Genomic DNA, 20916 nt, shown 5'->3' with positions numbered 1-20916 from the left:
CTTCCGGAAACTTGCCACATAGTAAACAACATTGGAGACCTTTAATGAGGAGCCCAGCCCATCTCCGGAGGTTGAGGAACCACGAGGTCAGCCAGCCTCTACACATAGCGAGGGCCCACTTGCGCCCCGGGAGGCTCATTGCCACCGTCTTGTCCAGATGGCGGGAAATCTTCCCGGCGGCCATTTTATGATACTGGGAGAGAACTCTCTGACTCTACCCCGCCACCCTGTATGGCCTTCCCGGTAAATGCTAACCCAGGGGGTAACCGACCTGTGTATGGCACCCATGGGAGGCACAAGAATAAAGGAACTGAAGAAAGCTCTTCCAGAGGATGGGCCCAGTTCCCCTTGGGTGAAACCATCCTCCAGGGCCTCGCCCGCCAGCGTGCACCACTCAGGACTGGAAGAGCCTAACTACAGCTGTGCTTCCTGGTCCTTTCTATCTCAAGTGGTGTCCTTTTTAATGAAGAGCGTCATGCTCAGGCTGAACGGAACCAGGCCGCTAGCCCTCCCGTCCCGGTTACTTACGGATGCTCTCGGGGTCCAGTGACCAATTCTCTGCTGGCCTCTCACAGGCTGCCATCCCAGCCCCACATCAAGAACAAGTAAGAGCCCTAGGGTTGGCAGCATGGAAAAAGCTAGAGGAAGGCCCCTCAGAACCCCATCGCAGGGATTTCCCAGAAGGCAACTGCGGACCTAGCGACCTTCATTGAAAGAGTAGAAAGAAGCCTTCAGAGAAAATTCCCTCCGGGGCCCCTAAGAGATCGATTTGTTAAAATGTTAGTTTGGGAAGGAATGACTACCGATCACAAATTGGCCTGTGCGGGGTGAAGATCACCCCATGGGAAGGTGGATCGTGGCTGCCAAAGACATTGGCACGCAAGCGCATCGGTCTCAATCCTTGGCTGCAGCCCGACAGGCCCAAACTGCCTCAGTTGCCGAGGCTCTCACGGGAGCCTTGCCACCAGTCGCGGCTAAGGGCAAGGAGCATGTCATGGCTGCGGGCAAGCAGCCACCTCAAGAGGGATCGCCCCACTGGGCAGGTGCCTTCTGAGGCTCCCCCGGACGCTCTACGAGTTCAGCTCAAAGGCCGGCCACCCCCAGACGCCTTGCCCAAAGACGCAGAAAGGGATTCCATGGGCAGAAGGATTACAAATCTAAATTCGACATTGAGGGGAAACCTTTAAACTAATCAGGGGGCACCCTCCAGCCCCGTCACAGAAAGGTTTCTCCCCCAATAGCCCCCCTGAGGCACATTGGACTGTTCCCATGTGGCCAAAAATGGACATTCTTATAGAAGGAAAGAAATTTCGCTGTCTCATCGACACTGGAGCAGATAGGACTGTGTGAAGAAAGGAGGAAGTTCCACCTCAATGGAGGTTGGTTCCTGGCCCTCAGTGGCTTGGGGTAGGAGGTGACCCTAAATCAGAAGAGACCAAAGATTGGCTCAAATGGCGGGATGTGGACGTGCCCAGGGAGACGTGCGCCCCCTCGTGGCCTCAGGTCTTACTGCAAATTTACTAGGACGGTATCTTAGGGGAAGCAGGGGTCTTAAAACGATCACAAGGCAGAGCATGATGACCTCCTTCAGCAAGAGGAATATGAAACAAATTTATCTATCTGGCCCTTTTAGCAATTACAGAGGAGACCCTCTTTTTGAGGCATCTAGGCAGAAGGTCCCAGCTCCCCGGGTAAAGCCTCACCCCCAATCCTAAGGGCCACTGTTCCAATAACCAGCCATCCAATGGCTCCCAGGTCCCCCAATATGGGTAACAGTGGCCATTACCCCAAAATAAGCTTCAACATTTAAGAAATATTGTACAAGAACAACTAACCTTAGGTCATATCAGGACCCATGTCTAAGCCCCTGGAATAGTCCAGTTTGTGTCATCCAAAAAACATCAGGAAAATGGAGGATGCTTCAGGATCTCAGGAAAATTAATAGTTGTATGGTTCCAGTGGGAACCCCTTAAGGGGTCTTCCCTGGATCCCTTCTATCCCAAGAGATCTCTTGCTTCTTGTTATTGATATCAAAGATTGTTTCTTCTCAATACCACTCCACCCAGACGACTGTGAGAAGTTTGCTTTCTCAGTGCCCTCTACCAATTACCAAGACCAGATTGAACGTTAGAATGGGTGGTTCTACCCCAAGGCATGGCAAATAGCCTGCCTTTTGTCAACATTTTGTTTCTGAAGCTCCTTCAACCCCTACGAAAAAGGCCACAAATTACTTTGTATATTTACATGGATGACATTATTATAGGAGCCATTAATGCCCTACACCTAAGCTCAGCATACGAAGAACTCCAAGGCCTTCGGGAGAGAGGAGGACTACATATATCTAATGATAAGGTCCAAACTGTCCCTCCCTTCAAGGTACTGGGAACTGAGCTTAAATTGGATTCTGTTGTCCCCTTAAACCTCAATTACTCCTCCAATCCTCCTATTCCTTGGTTGATTTACAAAAATTATTAGGGGAACTTAACTGGTGAGACCATGGCTTCCTATCTCTATGGAGGATATCCTCTCTCTCTTTGACCTGCTACGGGACAAAGATCCTACAAACATTGTTACCCTAACTCAAGATCATCAACATATACTCCAAAAAATACAAGTAGCCCTTAACTCTACCTGGTTGGCTCGATACCGGCCTGAAGACCCCCTTAGCCTCTGGATTCTCCCCGGTTCTCAGCTGTCCACAGCAGCCTAACTCAGTGGGGAGAGCCCCTTCAATGGATACACGCAGTCATGGGGCGGCTCCTAGGTCTACGCTCACCTTGACCAATTGGCCTGACCTTATAATTAAAGGCAGGGATGCTACCCTTAGGCACTGTGGAAAAGAGCCTGATTGTTTTGACAGTGCCCTATCGCCTGTTGGATTTTGACTGGGTTCAAAGGAATAACGATTAGAGTATCCTGTGCATCGAGGGCTTCTTAGGAAAGATTGACTGCCATTATGGTCAACCCAAATGGTGTCCTCATTTCAAAACTGAAATGGGCACCCCCTATACTTTTTCCACTAAACCCCTCCTGAAGCTGTAATGTATCACAGACGGAGGAAAAGAGGGATCTGCTGTTGTAATTACCCCCCCTCCCAGATTAGTGAAACAGGAAGTAATCACCCAATTTTGAACCAGTTATTGGGTCAGCACAATTTAAGGAGTTATGCAATTGCTATGGCCCTCACTCAAGTACAAGAACCCGTGACCCTTTTCTCAGACAGCCTATATGTGGTAACCTGCTACCTACATTGGTCTCTTCATATATCAAGTTAGATAAAATCCTATTACCCTCTTGATGATCCAGGTGCGGTCCTTGTTAAAGGAGCGGGCCGAACCCATATTCTTACAGCATCTAAGAGGACATCAAAATCTACCTGGCTCCCTTGCACAAGGCAATGCTGTGGCCGACCAGTTAGCCACATCAGGGACCTCAATAGCTATAGCCCAACCTCAACAGGACTTACAACTAGCCCAAGGCCTTCATGACCTGACCCACTTAAATCGGAGAGGGTTACATCATAAGTTTCCTTTGGTCCCCGTAAAGGATTTAAAAAAGATTGTAAGAACCTGCAAATCTTGCCTACCTTTCTTACAGGTTCCACCTCTCCAATCCCCGGGGTAAACCCCAGAGGTTTAAAACCTGACATTATCTGGCAGACTGATGTGACTCTTTATGCACCATTTGAAATTAAAATACATATTCATGTCTATTGATACTTCCTCCCATGCCTGCTGGGCCACTGCTCACTCTGGTGAAAGGCCAAGCACGCTGAAAGCCATTTCTTACAATGCTTTGCCATTTTAGGCTTGCCTCAACAGATCAAAATGGATAATGGGCCCTGTTTTACAAGTAAATCATTACAAGAATTCTTCAACAATTGGCATATTAAACACACTACAGGAATCCCATATAATCCAAAAGGACAAGTCATAATTGAAAGACATAATAAAACTTTAAAAGATCAAGTAATAAAACAAAAGGGGGAAATAACCCCCATGATCAATTAAGAATAGCAATGCTTATATTAAATATTTTAAATTTCTCAAAAAATCAGCCTTTAACTACCTTCCAACGACACTGGGCCAATCAGGTGCCTTACCTGAAAGTTGAAGTTGAATGGAAAGATCCATTAACTGGATGCTGGCGTGGTCCTGGTCCACTAAGAAGTGTTGGCAGAGGTTTTGGGTGTGTGTTTCCGATTGGAGAACCGAACCTCTCTGGGTGCCCACCAGGAACCTCAAATGCCATCAACCAGAACAATATAATTTACCCAAGAGCACACCCTCTTGAGGTACAATATTCCTTCTTTGGGACTCTCTGCCTCATTGTTACTGGACTTCTCATCCTCTCTCTCTTCTGACGTTCATCCTAGGCATCACATTTTTGGATGTTTACTGCAAGTATTCTAATCACACTGAGAGCCCCTAATTCACTATGAAATCCCTCCTCCTCCTCCAACTTTGGCTCAGCTGTTTCTGCTTCCATTCCCTGGCCCAGCCCACCTAGTCCTCCTGCCACGAGGTCCCACATATGCCAGTGTGGAGGGAGTAACCAGCCCAACCATCAGTGGCATGTCGTAGAAGGAGTAAGATACAGCAGCCCCTTTCCCCACAAGTAGTAGGAGATAATTGTTTCACAATTTTCTGAGTCCAAACCTGAATTGATTACTAACCAACAAAAAGGGTTAAAATGCCAAGGCATCAAGTTTTCTGCTAGAACATTTTAGCCCCTTTCAGATCCAGATCTCAGTCAAGGCTTACATTGAAATGTAAATGGAGGAAACCAGAATGCTCAGTGGGAGACCAGTCTCAAACCCAAGGAAGGAAGTGTCCACCTTAAATGTCTCCTGGGCTGCAACTCAGAATCCTTTTTCTCTCCCTTTCACCTCTTCTCTCCTTCTCATTTTCTCATGCTACATTTTTGAGCTCACAATTTTGATACCTAGGTTAATGATTTTGATCAGTTCTTTTTTATTCCAACTCTAGAGTTATTTTTGAACATCCGTTACACTGAAATGGAGATAAGCATTACAAGTCCTTTGCTTTTGTGTTAAATATAAGCGCGCATAAAATTAAAATTTTAAAATGGATCCAAATATTTTAATTCACATGATTTAAAAAGGTTCCATTTAAATTGGGGTAAACTAATAAGAGTTAAATGTCTTTAAAATAACTCACAAGTCTCTAAGTGGTCACACTGATAAAATGTTGATGTTTATAAAACGTTCTAACATCAATTTTCTAGGACTTTTTCTTCAACAGGAAAGAGACGGCAAGTACCGTTCACACGTGTCTGATACCTTGGTTTTTTTTACACGTGTCTGATACCTTGGTTTTTTTTACACTTGTCTGATACCTTGGTTTTTTTTACACTTGTCTGCTGATATATTGGTTTTTTACAATAAGATGAGTGAATTAGAGTCGACATGTATGGAATTACTCAAACGTGTTTGGTTAGAGACATCTGATTAATTTACAAAGTTATTCCATAGGGTAACATACTTAAACATTATTCCTTTGTATATTAATGTGTTCATATTTTCCAGGTATACGAGCCTTTTAAAGCAGAAAATTTATCAAGCTGCTATTCTCCAAATTAAACTTGTCTGTAATGGTAAACCTATCCATTTAATGTTCTATATAGGACCTGTCATCAATAGGGTATATGTAAAATTTGTTAAAGTATTTCTAAAAGTTATTGAGAGCCTGATTTGTTTAAAGGTTAAGCATGAAGCATTTTACCACTTTGCCACACAAAAGGAAACTTAAAAGCTCTCTCAGTCTTTCTTTAATTCATGTTTAGATATAATGTTAAATGTGTTAACTAATGTTCATAGAGACTCAGGAGTCAATATATGTAAACTTCTTAAAATGACACTTAAGAAAGAGTGTAATACGCAGTAGCAAAATGGTACAGCAGTGATTGAGATTGGGGTCTCTGACCTCATGGACTCTGGACAGTGGACTTCCTGAGAGCTGCACAGAGCTCCTAAGATTGCACTTTGCAGCTCTACCATCTTAGATCTGCAGGCTCAGCTTGATTCCTTGGCCACTGTCGTCCTGCAAAATCGTAGTGGTTTGGATCTGCTAACAGCGAAGGAAGGAGGGCTTTGCCTTGTCCTTGGTGAAGAGTGCTGTTTCTACACCAGCGGCCTCTGGCATTGTACAAGATAAAATCAAAAACCTACAAGAAGATCTGGAACATCGTAGGAATGAGCTCCACTCTAATTTCCTCTGGACTGGGTTTACACGGGTGGCTCCCCTACCTCCTCCAGCTTATGGGACCACTAATCACCATTGTCCTTGTGCTTCACCTTTGGGCCTTGCATAATCAATAAGCTTATCCATTTCCTGAAGAGCTAGGCTAAGTCTGTGCAGCTCGTGGTGGTCCAACAGCATTATACCGCCCTTCATAATGGTGATTGGGAGCCCTATAGGATCGTTGGATCACTCGTATCAGGACACTGGGGTCTAAGTGTCTCCCTTAAGCCCTGCTCCTCCTGAGGGGTCCCACGTGAAGTGCTAAGGGGATAGTCAATGACGGGTAAGATCCTCAGAAGAGGAAACCTAAGACAGGCCACACTTCGAGTAAGGCGGACCCCCAAACTGCTAGGGTGATGTTCCATGATGGGTGACACCCTCCCGGGGGCAACCTAAGACAGACACACCTTAATATAAAACAACAAAGGGGATGTGTTGGGACTAATGACACGTTAACTAACTCAGGCTGACTCCTTACTCCCTGGCGAGGTGAGCAAGATCAAGGCCTCAAAGGTGGTTTCAAAAGTTAATGATGATAAATTGGACCACCGTCAGGGATGGTTAACAACAGTTCTGCGAACGTGCCATATAGTCCTATGGGACTCTCGCCTGCATGACCCCCCCTTGCTGACCTTTAAGCTGATTGGTTCCCGCCTAGCCTCCACCCTACATAAAAGCTGTGTGACTTCCTCAATAAACGAGTTCCTGCTGTGGCTGGTCCCTGATGCGTCTGGTTGTCCTCTGCCCGGAGGGCTGGGAGCGGGCGTCAGTCGGCCCCACCTTTCCCAGTCTGGCCTTGGTGGGGAGCGCTCCCCTCCCTTGCGCTGGTCGAGAAGAGCAAGGGGGCTAAAGACCCCGACACCCTGGAGATGCTCAAGGGCCATCCCTGCGCACCCGGCCTCTCACGGCCATCCTCGCCCATCCCCCAAGGGCAATGTCAGGCAGGCACACAGGCCGTTGTCACCAGCAGGGGCGGGCTGCCCTCCCCGGCACCTTGTCCCTGTGGGCTGGTCTGCAGGAGCTTCCTGGGCGCCTGTTTGCCTGGGAGGCACTGGACAGCTGCTGGCTTCTCCTCCTGAGAACGTGGGGTCCGGCCCAGCTTAGGAAGACCACCCAAGCCAGCACCTGGCCTGTCTTCTCCAGGGAACCGTCCAGCTGTGTTCTCATGGAATCGCATCTGCAGTCCTATCAACAGTGACCTTCAACCTAGCAACACAGGCTCTGGGGGCAGCTGGGAGTTGATCGCTGGGGCCCCACCGTCCAGCACATGAGGCTATAGGTCCTTAGAGTCACTTGCTGTCCAATGCAAGGTCTTGCCACATTGTCCCAGCCACCTGTGACCGGGCACGGCCCCCCAGTCTGGGGACCTTAGGGCTGGACTGTCACCTCAGGGCTCACTGACCTTGGGGTCCCTTCCCCTTCCCCAAACCCAAACCACCACACAGGTTTGGAGCTCAGACTTTATTGGGGGCCACAGGTGACCAAGTGTGACAGGCTCAGTCACAGGAGACCTGGGACAGGCCTGCCTCACACCCTGACCTACTGCTCACCCGCCCGTGCTTCCTGCCCCCCATGGATGAGCCATGTGGAGCCCTGTCCTGAGCAGCTGGGATCCTCAGGAAGGCCAGGGCTGCTGGAGGCCATGCTGTCCAGGGGTCTCCTGCCACGTCACTCCCACCAGCTGTCACTCCTGCCGAGCCTCCAGGCTGTCCAGCACCAGCGCAGCCTGGGCCTTAGCTTCCTGCAGGAGGCTGGAGATGCGCTGGCGGACCTGACGGACGGAGGCGTGGCGACTCACCACCTGTGCCTGCCGGGTGGCCTTTGCTATGCTGTGACCCAGTGCCACCGACTGTCCCCAGGGCCCAGGCCCCCACTGCCACCTTTCCTGCCCTCTCCCTGGCCTGCCACCCAGGGTGACTGGGGCCATCTGGGCAGCTCCTCCAGGGTCTCCATGCGGGTGGGAGCCTTAGGGCAGCCGGGCCACCAGCCCTCTGCAGACTCCACCCCTTCTCCTGGCTTCTTCCACAGCTTCCTAGGATACAGCTGCGTCCCTGGCACCTGTGGGACAGTGCTCGTGCAGCTGGCCCTGGAGGGGTCGCCACGCCAACATCCTGCACAATGGCAGGATGAGCTGAAGTAGCCCTTCCCAGGTTCACAGACGCCCGGGGGACAGAAGTCAGAGAGCCGATGCCGGTGGGCGGGCAGCGGCCTCTGCTGGTGGACTGTTCTAAAGCCGAGAGCCGTGGCCAAGGTGCCAAATGCCCGACTGTGCACTTGAAACGGCGGCCTGTGTTCCATGAGGCACACCTCAGTAACCATCGTGGGCTGTCCTGCCACCGCCACCTGTGACCTTGAGGTCAGCTCTGGGGCCACTGCCCTTTCAGCCAGCTGGCTGGGGTGTAGGTCACCAACCTGAGAGATCTGCAGGGGACTGGTGGGACACGGGGCAGGTGGGGGTGGGGGTGGGGAGGGCAGGCCAGCGCCCAGGCTTCTACCCCCACAGCTTCCTGTCCCCAGCCAGACCTGGCCTCTTGGGAACACTGAAGGGGTGCCAGCTGGCACTGGCCACCCTGTCTGCGCAGCCCCCCAAGAGGGCAATGCCGTCTCCCCACCTGTCCAGCACAGTGGCCGACTGGTAGGAACAACCTTGCCCAGGAGTGCCGGCCCGGGGCCAGGCCTGGAGGAAAGCCCAGCCCTTGCTCACCTGGTCCTAAACACCTGGTCCTTCACATCTTGAGGTTGATGAGCACGTTGAAGTACGCACCAAACACACCTGTCTCCAAGGCTTTGGCGGCCACCTGCTGACGCCAGGGAGCGCACTGGCTTCAGAGGCCAACGGCCCCTGGAAACCTCACCCTCATCCAGGGAGGAGCAGACTGGCTGGGCCCAAGGTCCACACCCCAGGGCTCCATGGACGGCAGGGCCTGGACACCTTCATATCCCCACCCACAGAGAGTGGACGCAGCCCCTGAGGCCTGGGAAGGCCACCCACTCTTTTCTGGCAAACCAAGAGGAAGGGCGCGCTGACCCACCCTCAGCAGCTGAGGCCACCCAGGGAGAGGACCCCTCATCAGGAGCCTGAGGACCCAACCCTGACACCTGGAGACCTCCAGGTTTCTCCTGGAGACCTGCAGGCCCTGGGGTCCAGGGGCTGGGGGAGACACAGAGCCCTGGACCCATCCGTCCTGACCCTCCCCGTGGCCACAGGGTCCTGATGGACTCGAGCTGCCCTGGGAGTTACAGATGGAGGTGGGGACAGTGGGGTGGGGCATGACCACAGCCTGACTTCAACGGGACCCCGAGTGAGATCTCAAACCCATCTTCCAGCTGGAAGAGAAACCGAGACCACCAGGGGGCCTGTGAGGTGTCCAAGCCTCCTACCTGCAGGTCAGACTGGCAGGCCAGGTTCCCACACAGGGCCAGCTCCCGCAGAGCCGGCCACAGCGGCGACACGGTCTCTGCCAGCGCCAGGGGCACGGCGACCGCACCCCTCAGGCCCTGCTGCAGGGCAGCCGCACGCCTGGGCGAGAGCGAACCGCGGTCTGAGCTGGGGCAGGGGTCCCTCTGACCCCACCCCCAGGGCTCCCACCAGGGCCGGGCACACAGAACCCACGCAGGACAACCAGGCCATCTTTCTGTGGCCTCCCCAACTCCGAAGCCATGGCCTGGCTGCCCCTGCTGTGCCCACCTGTCCCTCTCCTCGGGAGTGTTCTTGGGCAGCTTCATTGCCTCCTGCCAGAAAGAAGACCGAAAACCACAAGGCAGTGACCACAGAGGGAGCAGCTGTGTCCCAGACCATGCTTGTGTGACAGTAAGCCAGGCCCACGTCCTGGGGCAGCATGCCGGCATGCCCGCCCACCCCTGCCAGGCAGTTCCCCGCTGGGGGCTGCTTGGTTTCTTGGCCACAGGACCTGGGCAGTGGCATGCTGGAGAACAGCATGTTGGGGTCTGTGGTTCACCATCCTAGACAGAGAGACTTTACACTCTCTGGAGCCCTTGATTCTAGAGAAGGAAACCAAGGGCCCAGGAGGGCCTTTGATTCCTGTCCAGACTCCCACAGCATGGGGCTCAAGACAAGCGGGTGCTCGCACCACGTCTGCACACAGGAACCTCAGGCGGTGGGCGGAGCAGCGGGGAGCCGAGACCCAGGCACTGCCTCCCACGGCACCACCCGCAGCCCGCCCGGCCACCAGCCACGGGCCTGACGTCACACACTCCCCACTCGGATCCCAGCCCGGCTGGCAAGCAGATGCCAGCCCACGTGCAGCATGCAGGGCGGTTCTGGGAGGACAGCTGGGGGACGGTGCCACATGGGCAGCTTCAGTCAAACCTCCGTCCCAACGGCCTCCTCCCACCCGCGAGCCCTCGGGGCACCGGCCTAGCCTGAGCCCCCTGCCTGCGGACCACAGCCTTCTGCCCACGCCAGGGATCCCAGCTACAGCCGTCCACGCTGGAGCCTGCGGGGCCTGGGCCAGCTCAGGTGCTGCAGCCCCCAGGTGGCTGCTTCCCACTCCCAGTGAGGTGGGCCGGTGTGGGCCAGTGAGGGCTGGCGGCCTCCTGCTGCAGCTGGGGATCTCTGTGTCTGAGGAGGAGCTCCCTTCCAGCTTTGCACTCCATCCCCTGCCGCCAGGGAACGGGGTGGCTCGGCTCTGCCTGCGGGACCCTGCCCTGTGGCTCCGGCACACCTGTTTTCTTATGCACCTTCATGCTTATTTTCCTCTTCCTCACCTGCAGTTGGATTACATTTCCACTTATGGGCTTTCTCCTCTAACTGTTTTCTAATATTCATCTTATTTTTACTTCTAATTTCTAAACATGGGGTAGTACCTAATTTTCTGATACATTTAAACTGATGTTTCTTTTTAAATACACCTATCTTTCTCTCTCTCCCCCCTCATCTCTCTCTCTCCCTATTCCTTTCTCTGTCTCTCTGTCTCTCCCTCTCTTTTTATCTCTGTTTCTGCCTCTGTCTTTGTGTTTATCTCTGTCTTTATCTCTGTCTGTCTCTTTCTTTCTCTCATTCCCACCCTCTCTTCAGCCCTCCCTGCCCTCTTCTATCTAACCTGTTTCAAAGATGCTATTCTCATTTTGCAAAGTCTCCATCTTTCATTTTAGGCACAAGGGCGTTTGGCGTCTCTCTGAGGCTGTTAATCATCAGTCTTCCTTTTTCCTGTTGACCTCCTATGCTGGGAATTGAACCCAGGGGGCTTCACCACTGAGCCACATTCCCAGCCCCCACCTTTTTTTTTAAATTTTGAGACAGGGTCTCACTAATTTGCTTAGGGCCTTACTAAGTTGCTGAAGCTGGCTTTGAACTTGTGATCCTCCTGCCTCAACCTCCTGAGCTGGGATTACAGGCATGACTACAAAGTCCAGCCAGGTTGTGGCTATTTTTAGGGTCCTCTCCCTCCAGGTCTGGGCCTACGGTCTGGGTCCCTCCAGCCCCAGCATCGCGGACCATGCTCTGGAAGTGACCTGCCATGGATTACCTGCCTAAGCCCTCATACTGGCCCTCAGACTCCTGAGGAGCCAGCTGCTGGTCCCACAGCATGGAGGACAACCGGCCATCTTGCTGCCCTAGTCTTCAGCCTCCTGTGCTGGGAGCAGCCCCTGCCCCAAGCTACCACAGGCGGGCTGCAGGTCCCTGAGCAGGGGCTGGGGTGGCAAAGGCCAGGGATTGGACCAGGCCCTGGAGGTCCCCACCCTCACCAGGTAGGTGGCAAAGGCCTGGGCGTCCGTGTCCACCAGTGAAGTCAGCCGAGCCAAGGCCACATGAAGGGCGGGATCAGGCGCCGCATCGCTGCATCCAGATGCTCAAACTGGCGCCGACCATAGGTCATCTGGCCCACCATGGAGGCCAGCGCTGCACCCTGGCAAAGACTCATGTTGATGGGACTTGCCAACCAAACAGTCCCTAGCCAGAGCAGGGGACCCCATCCTCCTGCAGAGTCCCATGGGGTGGTGGGCCCAGCCCCCGGCCAGAGCAGGGGGACCCTGTCTGCCTGCAGGGTACTGGCATGGTGGGCACGCACTCTGAGGTCCTGGGCAGTGCAGCCCCTCTCTTGGGGTCCTGCACCTTGGGGTCCCTCACTCAGGGGTCTACTGGTTGCCTCCCCAGCTGGTGCTCACCATGGCCGCAGAGGCTGCTGCCACCGAGCCACCCCCAGGGGCGGCTGAGCGGGCGCCCACCTCTCGGAGGAAGGCACGCAGGGACATGTCCAGCAGGCTCTTCTCCAGCCTGTCTGGTACCAGGTACCTGCAGGGTGGACAGCTCAGTGGCCAGGCCAGTTCAGGTCACAGCTCACTCCCACCAGGCCGTCCTCAGCCGACATAACAACCACAGGTGGACCGAGCAGGGGCCTTGTCAGGGTCTCACTGTGTCCACCAGCCCCCAGCCCAGCAGGCACAGGGCAGGAGGTGGGGGAATGGAGGGCATGGCGGGGAGGACTGGGTGGAGGGGTGGACTGGACAGGGCGAGGGTGGGGGGGGCATGTGGGCTCAGGGACGGCACTCACTCGATGACCCTCTCTGAAGGGTTGAAGGGCGCCAGGGAGCCCAGGCCCAGCCGGTTCACCACCTGCAGAGGGTGTCTGACCTCAGCCCCAGACCTCAGGATGGGTTTCTCCAGGAGCCCGAGTAAGCTCCAGCTCTGGGGCAGGTCACTGCGACGGCCCCTACTCTGTACCCCGGGGAAACAGGCCAGAGGAAGGGTCGGGCCTGGTCACCATGTCCCACAGCGCCGCCCACAGGCCACGAGGGGCCGGCTACAGCCGCCCTTCCTGACAAGGCTCAATCCTTCCTGCAGGCCTAAGGAGGTCTCCAGGCTGGAGAAGCTGAGTCACCCAACCCAGGAGGGAGGGAGACGCGTTCCACCTAGGTGCACAAGGCAGTCAGAGGACCCTGTGTGGGCAGGAACCCCCCCACCAGAAGCCATTCAAACTCTTGGTGGAGCCCTTGGCCAGGGACCATCTCGCTGTTCTGCCAAGTGGGCGAGTCCTGGGGAGAGGGTCGCTGGGGGGACACAGTCAGGCCGGAGGCTGATCTCCTGATCCCCGTGTGAAGCCGGAGGCTGGGAGTGGGCCCCCGGGGGAGGCCTCGGGAGTGCGGTTCTCAAGGCCAGTGCACAGGCTGCAGGGCTCGGAGCCAGGAGCCCTGTCGGGTGCCACAGCCGGCATGGCCCAGCGCTCTGACGTAGCCCTGGGCAGTCCTGTCCCTGAACCCAAACTGCAGCAACACCAGCCCGAGAGGGCTTTGCACCCAGGGCCCAGGAACTGCCGCCAATGAGGTTCCAAAGGTCCTCGGCTCATGGGCAAACGCAGGAAGCACAGCAGAAGAGACAGTGAGAGGCAGAAGGACTGCTCACAGGCCAGACGCGGGCCGGCACCCGAGCCTCCCGGCGGGGACCTCGCTGGCCCTCTGCTCCCGGAGCCACCACCCGAGCTGCTGCCCTCTACCACGCCCCCTGCCACCCAAGCTGCCTCGCCTCAGCCACAGCAGGGGTCGCCATCCCTGGACAGAGGCCTCCGAAACCATCAGCCAGGAAAACTTCCCCTCCTCTTTGTTCCCGTCAGGTCTCGTGGTCACAGTAATGAGAAAGCTCACTGAAGCACATGGCGTTTCCTGGTCTGAAGGTACCTCCCCGGGGACAGCCTGGGCGAGGACCCCACCTGGACTTGCAGTCGAACCTGGCACTGAACCTGGTCAACTGGCCTCCCATTGTTACAGGAGAACAGGGGCCACTGGCCACTCCCGCCGGACACTTGGCCACCCTGTGACAAGCAGTGTTAGACCAGGCTGTGGAGGGACCTTGCACAACACAACCAGCCTGCTCATGAAGTGTATCCAGGCCAGGGAATGTCCAGGAGACCAAGAACTGGCCCGGTAGAAGGCAGGAGAGGCTTGAGGGGCAATGTGCTGCCTGAAGTGACCCCAGGCGGGAAGGACAACAGCCAGGGTGGGACAGCACAATCACCATGGCTGCAGATGAAATTCCAGGGCCATGAGTTGATGGCAGCAGTGTGGCTCGGAGAACAGCGTGTTTGTTCTGAAGACACACTCTGGACAAATTGGACACAGTGCACACAGTGTCCTGTCCACTCTCCAGGGGTCCAGAACAAGAAGCATGCTGAGCATGAGAGAACAGGGAGCAGAGGGCAGGACACAAGTGGCCTATCAGCAGGGACCACACGGAGCTCCATGTCAGCAAGTCCACAGAACAGAGTGACCTTCAACAACCAGGCAGCAGACTTGGTCTAACCCTGCCCAGGACCCAGAGGCCCCATCTGGGAGAATCGCAGCCAGACAGCATGCTAGGGGAGGGGCGCCTTGAGTCTGCCCGCGGGATCGCGGGCACCGGGCGGAACCAGGCAAGGGCCTGAGCAGCCGTGGAGCCTAAATATCCCCAGGGGCAGGGCGCGGCGCCATCACCAGGACAAGAGGCAGTGTCTGAGCCTCTAGGATAAGGAGGAGGCCGGTCAGCCGTAGGCTTCCCCAGCCGATGCTTCCAAAGGAGTGGACATACGTTTTGGGTGTTCCTAGAAAAACAGGCAACTTGTGGTCTGACAAGAATAGTGACAGGGACATTGCCACAGACGTCAGGACCATAGAAGAAAGCCCTGAGGCCCTGAGCCACGCAGTAGCCGTCATGGGTGTGAGGTCCGGTCACTGCAGGCCACATGGAAAGAGCAACCCAACAATTTAAGCCGAGCAGAAACGTCTGCACAGTGCAGTGAGCTGAACTGCTTTCTTCACGGGTCCAACGATGCCGTCTGACCTTGATCAGCAAGTGCCAGAGGGCGAAGTGTACCATTTAAACTTAGGTCTAACCACCAAAGAATCTTCCCCCAAAACACTCTGGAAATCTGGAGACAGAGGGAGAGGAAATGGGAGCAAACGGGGGTGGGGGGGTCACACCCGTCTGCACAGCAGGCTGGCAGGAAGCTCTGAACGGGTGGAACCCGAGGCCTGCCCAGCGCCCCTGGCTCTGGCCTCCAGCCCGGCACTGCGAGGCCCAGATACTGAGGAGACATCCTGCTGCAACGACCGGGAGCCGGACACCCGCACAGACCTGACCCCCACCAGCCCAGGTGGTGCTCCCACGCCCACCGCAGACACAGAGAGGAGCTGGCCCACCTGCAGAGCCAGCAGACACAGCCACCAGCACAACTGCACACCGAGGCTTTCCGGAAAGCCCAGTGTGTGCTCACCAAGAGGAGCAGCCTGAAGCAGAGGGACTCTGAAAGCCCCGCTGTGCAGCTGTGGCAGGATGAAAACTGCGCACACGGCTCCACAGGAACCAGGCCCGGGGCCCAGGGACCACAACCCTCCAGCTGAGGAGGGCCCAGGAGGGGGCAGTGCAGTCCTGCACCAGGGCAGCAGCCAAGGACATGGACGGGTCAGGAAACTCACAGCCTCTGCAGAATAGCAGGGAGAACAAAGCCCTGCCTTCTGAGCACCAGGGAGGGACGGGGCCGGAGGAGAGGGCTCCACCAGGGCCCGGCCAGGTGGGAGCCTAGAGCCCCAGGAAGTCTCCAGCACTGGCTCCACATGGTCCCTGGGGTCTGTCCCTGCCCATGGAGGGGACTCACCAGCCTGATCCGGTGCTCCTCCTCCAGGACAAACAGGTTCTCCTTGTCACAGTAGAAGGTGGCTGCGTCCAACAGAGCCTTCAGAGGCACCAGGCCCACCAGCTGTGAGCCCACCACTGGGAGGCTCAGCTCCTGTTGACCAGTATTAGCACCTCAGCTCCTGTTGGGCAGCATTAGCACCTCGGGCTGGACCGAGGGTGTTCAGGAGCATGACTGCCCGGCTCCCCAGGACACATCCCCCCTGACAGCCCACCTGGGCTTCTCTGCAGGTCTCCTCAAAGACCGTGTGCAGGCCTGTGACCTCAAAGTCCAGGAGGTTCATCGACACCTGAGCCAGGTTCTTCTCCTCCAGGTACCAGCCAATGCCCTGAACCTTCCTCAGACGTCCCGGCTGCAAAGGAACCGTGTCCCAGCCTGGGAGACAAGCTCCCTCCCACCTCCACGCGGACCCCCTGGTGCCAGTGCTGAGAGCCACCAAGACTGGCTGGTTGGCATCAGGACCAGCCTCTCTCTCACCTGGGCTGATTGGAGAGGGGCAGGAAGATTCCTGCCCGTCACAGGGAAACTGAGGTCCCAGGGGTGGGTGCTGGATGACCATCCCGTAGGGCCCCAAGCTGTGCCCATGCCATCCCTGGAGGCCTGGGGACACTGACTTGAGGGCCAGCCGGGGCCCCACACTCCCCCAATCCTCCCAACCCACCCACCCGCCCAGCAGCTGCTCTGTCCCTCAGTCCTGAAGTGACAAGTCAAGTTCCTGTGAGAAGGGGACTCTGATGACTTTCTCCCTTTGGCCAGGACACAAAGGAGGACTTGAGGGCTGCTTGCTTTTATGTCAGCAGGGTGCACAGCAGGGCAGCTAGGCTTGGCAGGACCTGAGCCCCTGGGAGACAGACGGGCCGGAGGTGACCTCCTTCACCAGGTGCGTGCTTGGCATCTGTCTGACCCTGGCTCTGCAGGAGTGGAGCTCAGGCCACTGTGCAGACCTGCTGGGGGCAGGCCCTGGGTGCCTGAGGGATGTGGGGACACGTGGGCCCTGGGGCTTCCAGGCAGCTGAGGGTTGGTAGGACACCTTGGGGACCAGGGCACCTGTTGGAGGAGGCGGGGTGGAGGTGGCCCTGTCCTCTCGGCAGTGGGAAGTGCTGCGGTGCTCTAGCCCTGGGCAAGGTCTGCCTGCTTCTGTGGAAAGTGTGTGCCACAGCAAATTCCTGACTCCTAGCACTGGAAGCTGGGCCTGCAGCCCCACCGAGCCCGCCTGAGCAGCACCCATGCTCCCTGCCTTGGCCTGCAGCTGGCTCTGTGCTGACACTGCCTCGACCGCTGGGGGACTGGGGACAGGCTGAGCCCACAGGGACGTGGGGCAGTGGCACACAAGGCTTACCTGGTCCTTCCCTCGGCCCTGCTCCCGCAGGTTGAGTGCAATGCGATGGGCCTGCTCCTTGGTACTGAGCAGGTTGACGTTGAAGGCGATGAGGAACTTCCGTGCACCCGTGACAGTGGCCCCCCAGCTGGGGACAAAACAGCTGGGGCCGAAGTCAGGTTCCCACTCGGTCTGCTTGAGCTGTGAGACATTCACCCTGGATGAGAATAGGGCTGGGCCACCCGCTGCAGGGGAAGGGACAGCCATGCTCTCCCCACCCAGCCACCTGTGGGCAGCACCTTCTCAGGAAGGGCCTCGTACTCCCCGGCCCGGATGGCTGGCAGGGTCCTGCGGCTGGCCGTCCGTGCTGCCTCACCATAGAGGTACACTGCAAGAGAGCTCAGCCAGCAAGGGTTAAACCTGTTCCCTGGGGCCCCATAGGCGGCTCCTGCAGCCTCCCTCAGCTTGGGCACCCCACTCTGTGCCTCCTGGGATGGACATCATGGCCTCTGAGGGACAGAGCATGGCCCCTGCCCAGGGGCTCTGATGCCCTACAAAGGTCACACAGCCAGTGTGGAGTGAGTGGCCAGTGCTACGGGACAAGGCATTTCTTTTCCAAATGCAAGTCCATTGCAAGTAACCCAGAGACGACAGAGGACCAGCTCGCCAAGGCCCACGCCGCGGGCCAGTCGCCACTGCCGGGCAGGAACTGGGTGGGGCTTGTGTCTATGCACCCTTCCCCTGGAGGGTTGACTGCTCTGCCTGTTCACTAAGGCTTGCTAGGGTCTGGATGCACCTCTTGGCCTGCACTGCCGCATGGGCCCAGGGGCCCCGCCCAGGACAACAGCAGCAGGACAGAGCACCAGGTGCACTGCTGCCATCTGCACCCTCCTCACTGTCGAGGGAGGGGCCTCTCCCGCACCTTGCTTACCCCCAGGGAGGGGCCTCTCCTGCACCTTGGTTACCCCCAGGGAGGGGCCTCTCCTGCACCTTGGTTACCCCCACAGAGGGCCTGGCCTGCACAGTGTTCTCTCATGGCAATTTTTAGTGGGACTGGGAATGCTCCAGGGGTCAGCATGGCAGGGCTACTGCACCTGCCCCCAGCCACACACTCACCTGGCACCTTCAGCTCCTCCGCCAGCCGCCGGCCAAAGGCCTGGGCACACAGCACACACTGGTCCATGCTGACACCCCTCACTGGGATGAAGGGGCAGACATCCAGGGCGCCCATGCGAGGGTGCTCCCCTGCAAGGGGCTGATGAGGAGTGGGACTCCCAGGACCCTCCACCCCCCTGACCAAGCTGATCAGACCGATAATCTGTCCAGCTGTCCATGCCAACCACAGGGAAGTGGCCAGCCCCCTGTGCCTGGACTCGCCCTGGTGGCAGCAGATTCTGCCCGGGGGGCCTAGCAGGGACACGGCAGTGGCCACAGTGGCCTCCGCAGACGGTGTTCATGGCAGGGGGCGTGGGCCAAGACCTGGCGAAGCTGCAGGTGGGCAGGAGGCCCCTCTGGGATCAGCGTCTCCAGCCGACAGCCATGAATGCTGCACAGAGCCACCCCCAGCTCCCAGGGCTCCTGGCCAGGCCGAACCCAGCAGCTTGGCCAGGCTACCGCCAGCCCAGCCCCACTCAACAAACAGCGTCCACTGTGGTGGCCTGACTGGGGTCAGCCCTCCCAGCCCCACCCCTCTGCTGTAGGATGGGCTCCTCCTGACCCTGTGGTAACCCTCTTATCTGTGACCAGTCAGGGTCACCCAGAATCCCGCTCTACAGACAGACACCCTGGCCTTTTGACCAGCTCAGGCTCCATGTCCACTGACTTTGGACCCTGCCAGCCCATCACTGTTTGGCTTTCAGGAGGTTGACAGGTCAGCTTCTGTCACATCTTCTGCCCCTGCCTCCCCCCAGGGCCCCCTGAGCCTGGTCCAGATAAGTGAGCTGGCGATCACCTCATGACCCTGAAGCCGGGGCAGCTGGTGCCCACTCCTTCTGGGCCAGCAGGTTCCCATGGCTGTGTCCACTGGCCCCTCTGTGCCCCTCCCCTGCTCCTGGCCCCGAACGCTCACAGGCCAGCACAGTAGGTGTGGCCCAGGTCAGCGATCCTTCGCAGGTCTTCCCTGGAGAAGTCCGCCCTGTGGCCCTCTTGGACCTACACCCCAAACCACTGCCCAGGCCACCTCTCTCCCAAGGCGGCCGGCCAGCACAGGGCTCAGTCGGACGCGCTGAGCTGTGGAGTGGCCCCACCTCTGGCCCCGCAGCTGCCCTCACCTCTGTGCCTGCTCATGTCAATGAGCTGCCAGGCCCTGCGGGCGGCGTTGAGGGCACCCTCGACCACGCACTCAGGCTGCCCAACGAAGGTGTAGACGGTGCGGTTGGTGGAGGGGCCTGCGTCAACATCCAGCAGAACGCAGCCTGGGGTCTGCGAGATGGCTTGGGAGATGGCCTCGATCACCTGGGAGGGCCCCAGCCTCAGACCCAGGTGCAGCTGTGGCAGCAGCTGCACCTGCCCCAGCCCGGGCCTGGGAAGGTAGCTCTGAGCACATGGGGCTCGCGAAGGGGTCAGCGGGGAGACCCCATCCACGGGCCCTGGTGGACGGACACAGCAAGGAGCAGATATCAGGTGTCCCTTCAGCAGGAAATGAGTCTGGGGCCTGCTTGTAACACCCAGAGCAGTGGCCAGGGCACCCGAGGGTGGCCAGCAGTCCAAGACTGCAGAGGGCAGGGTCCCTCGCCCCCAGCCTCTGGGCGGCGAAGCACCCCTGCCGGTGCTGACAGCAGTGAGGAGCCCTCAGGCCTGGACCTTCTGAGACAGCTGCAGCTCTGCCCCTTCCCTTCCTGCCACCCCCAGTGGCCTGCCTGACCTCTCTGAGCCTCGCGTCCCGTAGGTCGAGGGGCGCAAGTCCACCTCACAGCTGCGGGGCTGGTGCAGGGCCATGCCCAGACATCCCCTGTGGCCTCCAGCAGCCCTCCACACTGGTCTTCAAGGGCCCCCCTCCCGACGGGACCACTGAGACCCCCAGAGGCAAGTGATCTGCCCAAACTCCCTGCAGCCTTGTGCCCCACCCCAGCCAGTCACTGAGTCCCCCACATCTGGGGCACTCGTGGGGCCCATGAGGGTCTCCGAGGACCTGTCCTGAGAAGGCAGCTCTGCCCACAAGGAATGACTCCCTTCTTGACCCTCAGTATCGACCCTCCGCCAGCCCCTGGGGCCTCACCTCCTGGTCGTTGCCCTCTGAGAAGTTGGGGACACACTCCACCAGCTGGGACATGGCCGGGCCTAGGTCCAGACACTGCTCACAAGGGGCAGGGAAGGACAGGGCAGGCACTCGGAGGCAGTGGGCCTAATGGCTGCAGCAGTGCCCTCCCACAGCGGGCTTCTTATTAACCAGCACGTCAGAGGAGGTGGAGCCAGGACACGGGTCACCCCCAAAGCACTGACCGGGCCAGCTGGGGCACTAAGGACCCCTGGAGGCTCTGGAGGGGTAGAGCCCAGGCGGAGGCTTCAGGCCAGTGTGGCTCAAGTCCCAGCTTGGCCCAGGGCCATCTGCTGACCTTCCGGGGACCCTGTATTGCCCTTGAATGGCCTTCCTGGTGACCCTCCATGTGACCTCTGCTCAGATGAGCAGCCAGGGAGCTTCAGTGTGTGTGTGGAGTGGCGGGGGTGGGTGGACCCACACATGTGGGCAGGTGGGGCTGTGCACGTGTGA

The 20916-nt window shown here is 57.4% G+C and overlaps 1 protein-coding gene across 1 annotated transcript; it reads right to left on the bottom strand.

The window, feature by feature from the left end:
• Nucleotides 1-7808: 7808 nt before the first annotated feature.
• On the bottom strand, nt 7809-20610 carry FTCD (formimidoyltransferase cyclodeaminase). The gene is given in 17 exon segments (XM_079100793.1): nt 7809-8034; nt 8968-8973; nt 8979-8998; nt 9001-9061; nt 9645-9783; nt 9952-9995; nt 11973-12040; nt 12043-12133; nt 12393-12519; nt 12779-12840; nt 15851-15982; nt 16104-16241; nt 17229-17408; nt 17507-17595; nt 18324-18452; nt 19478-19661; nt 20425-20610. Coding segments are annotated over 17 exon segments (1611 nt in total). The 5' UTR covers nt 20479-20610; the 3' UTR covers nt 7809-7947.
• Between the last annotated feature and the right edge of the window lie 306 nt (nt 20611-20916).

Source organism: Sciurus vulgaris (genome assembly GCF_902686455.1).
Source record: "Sciurus vulgaris genome assembly, chromosome: 10".
Classification (NCBI taxonomy): Eukaryota; Metazoa; Chordata; class Mammalia; order Rodentia; family Sciuridae; genus Sciurus; species Sciurus vulgaris.
Note: the sequence above shows the minus strand (reverse complement) of the source record. Positions and strands in the feature narration are given on the sequence as shown.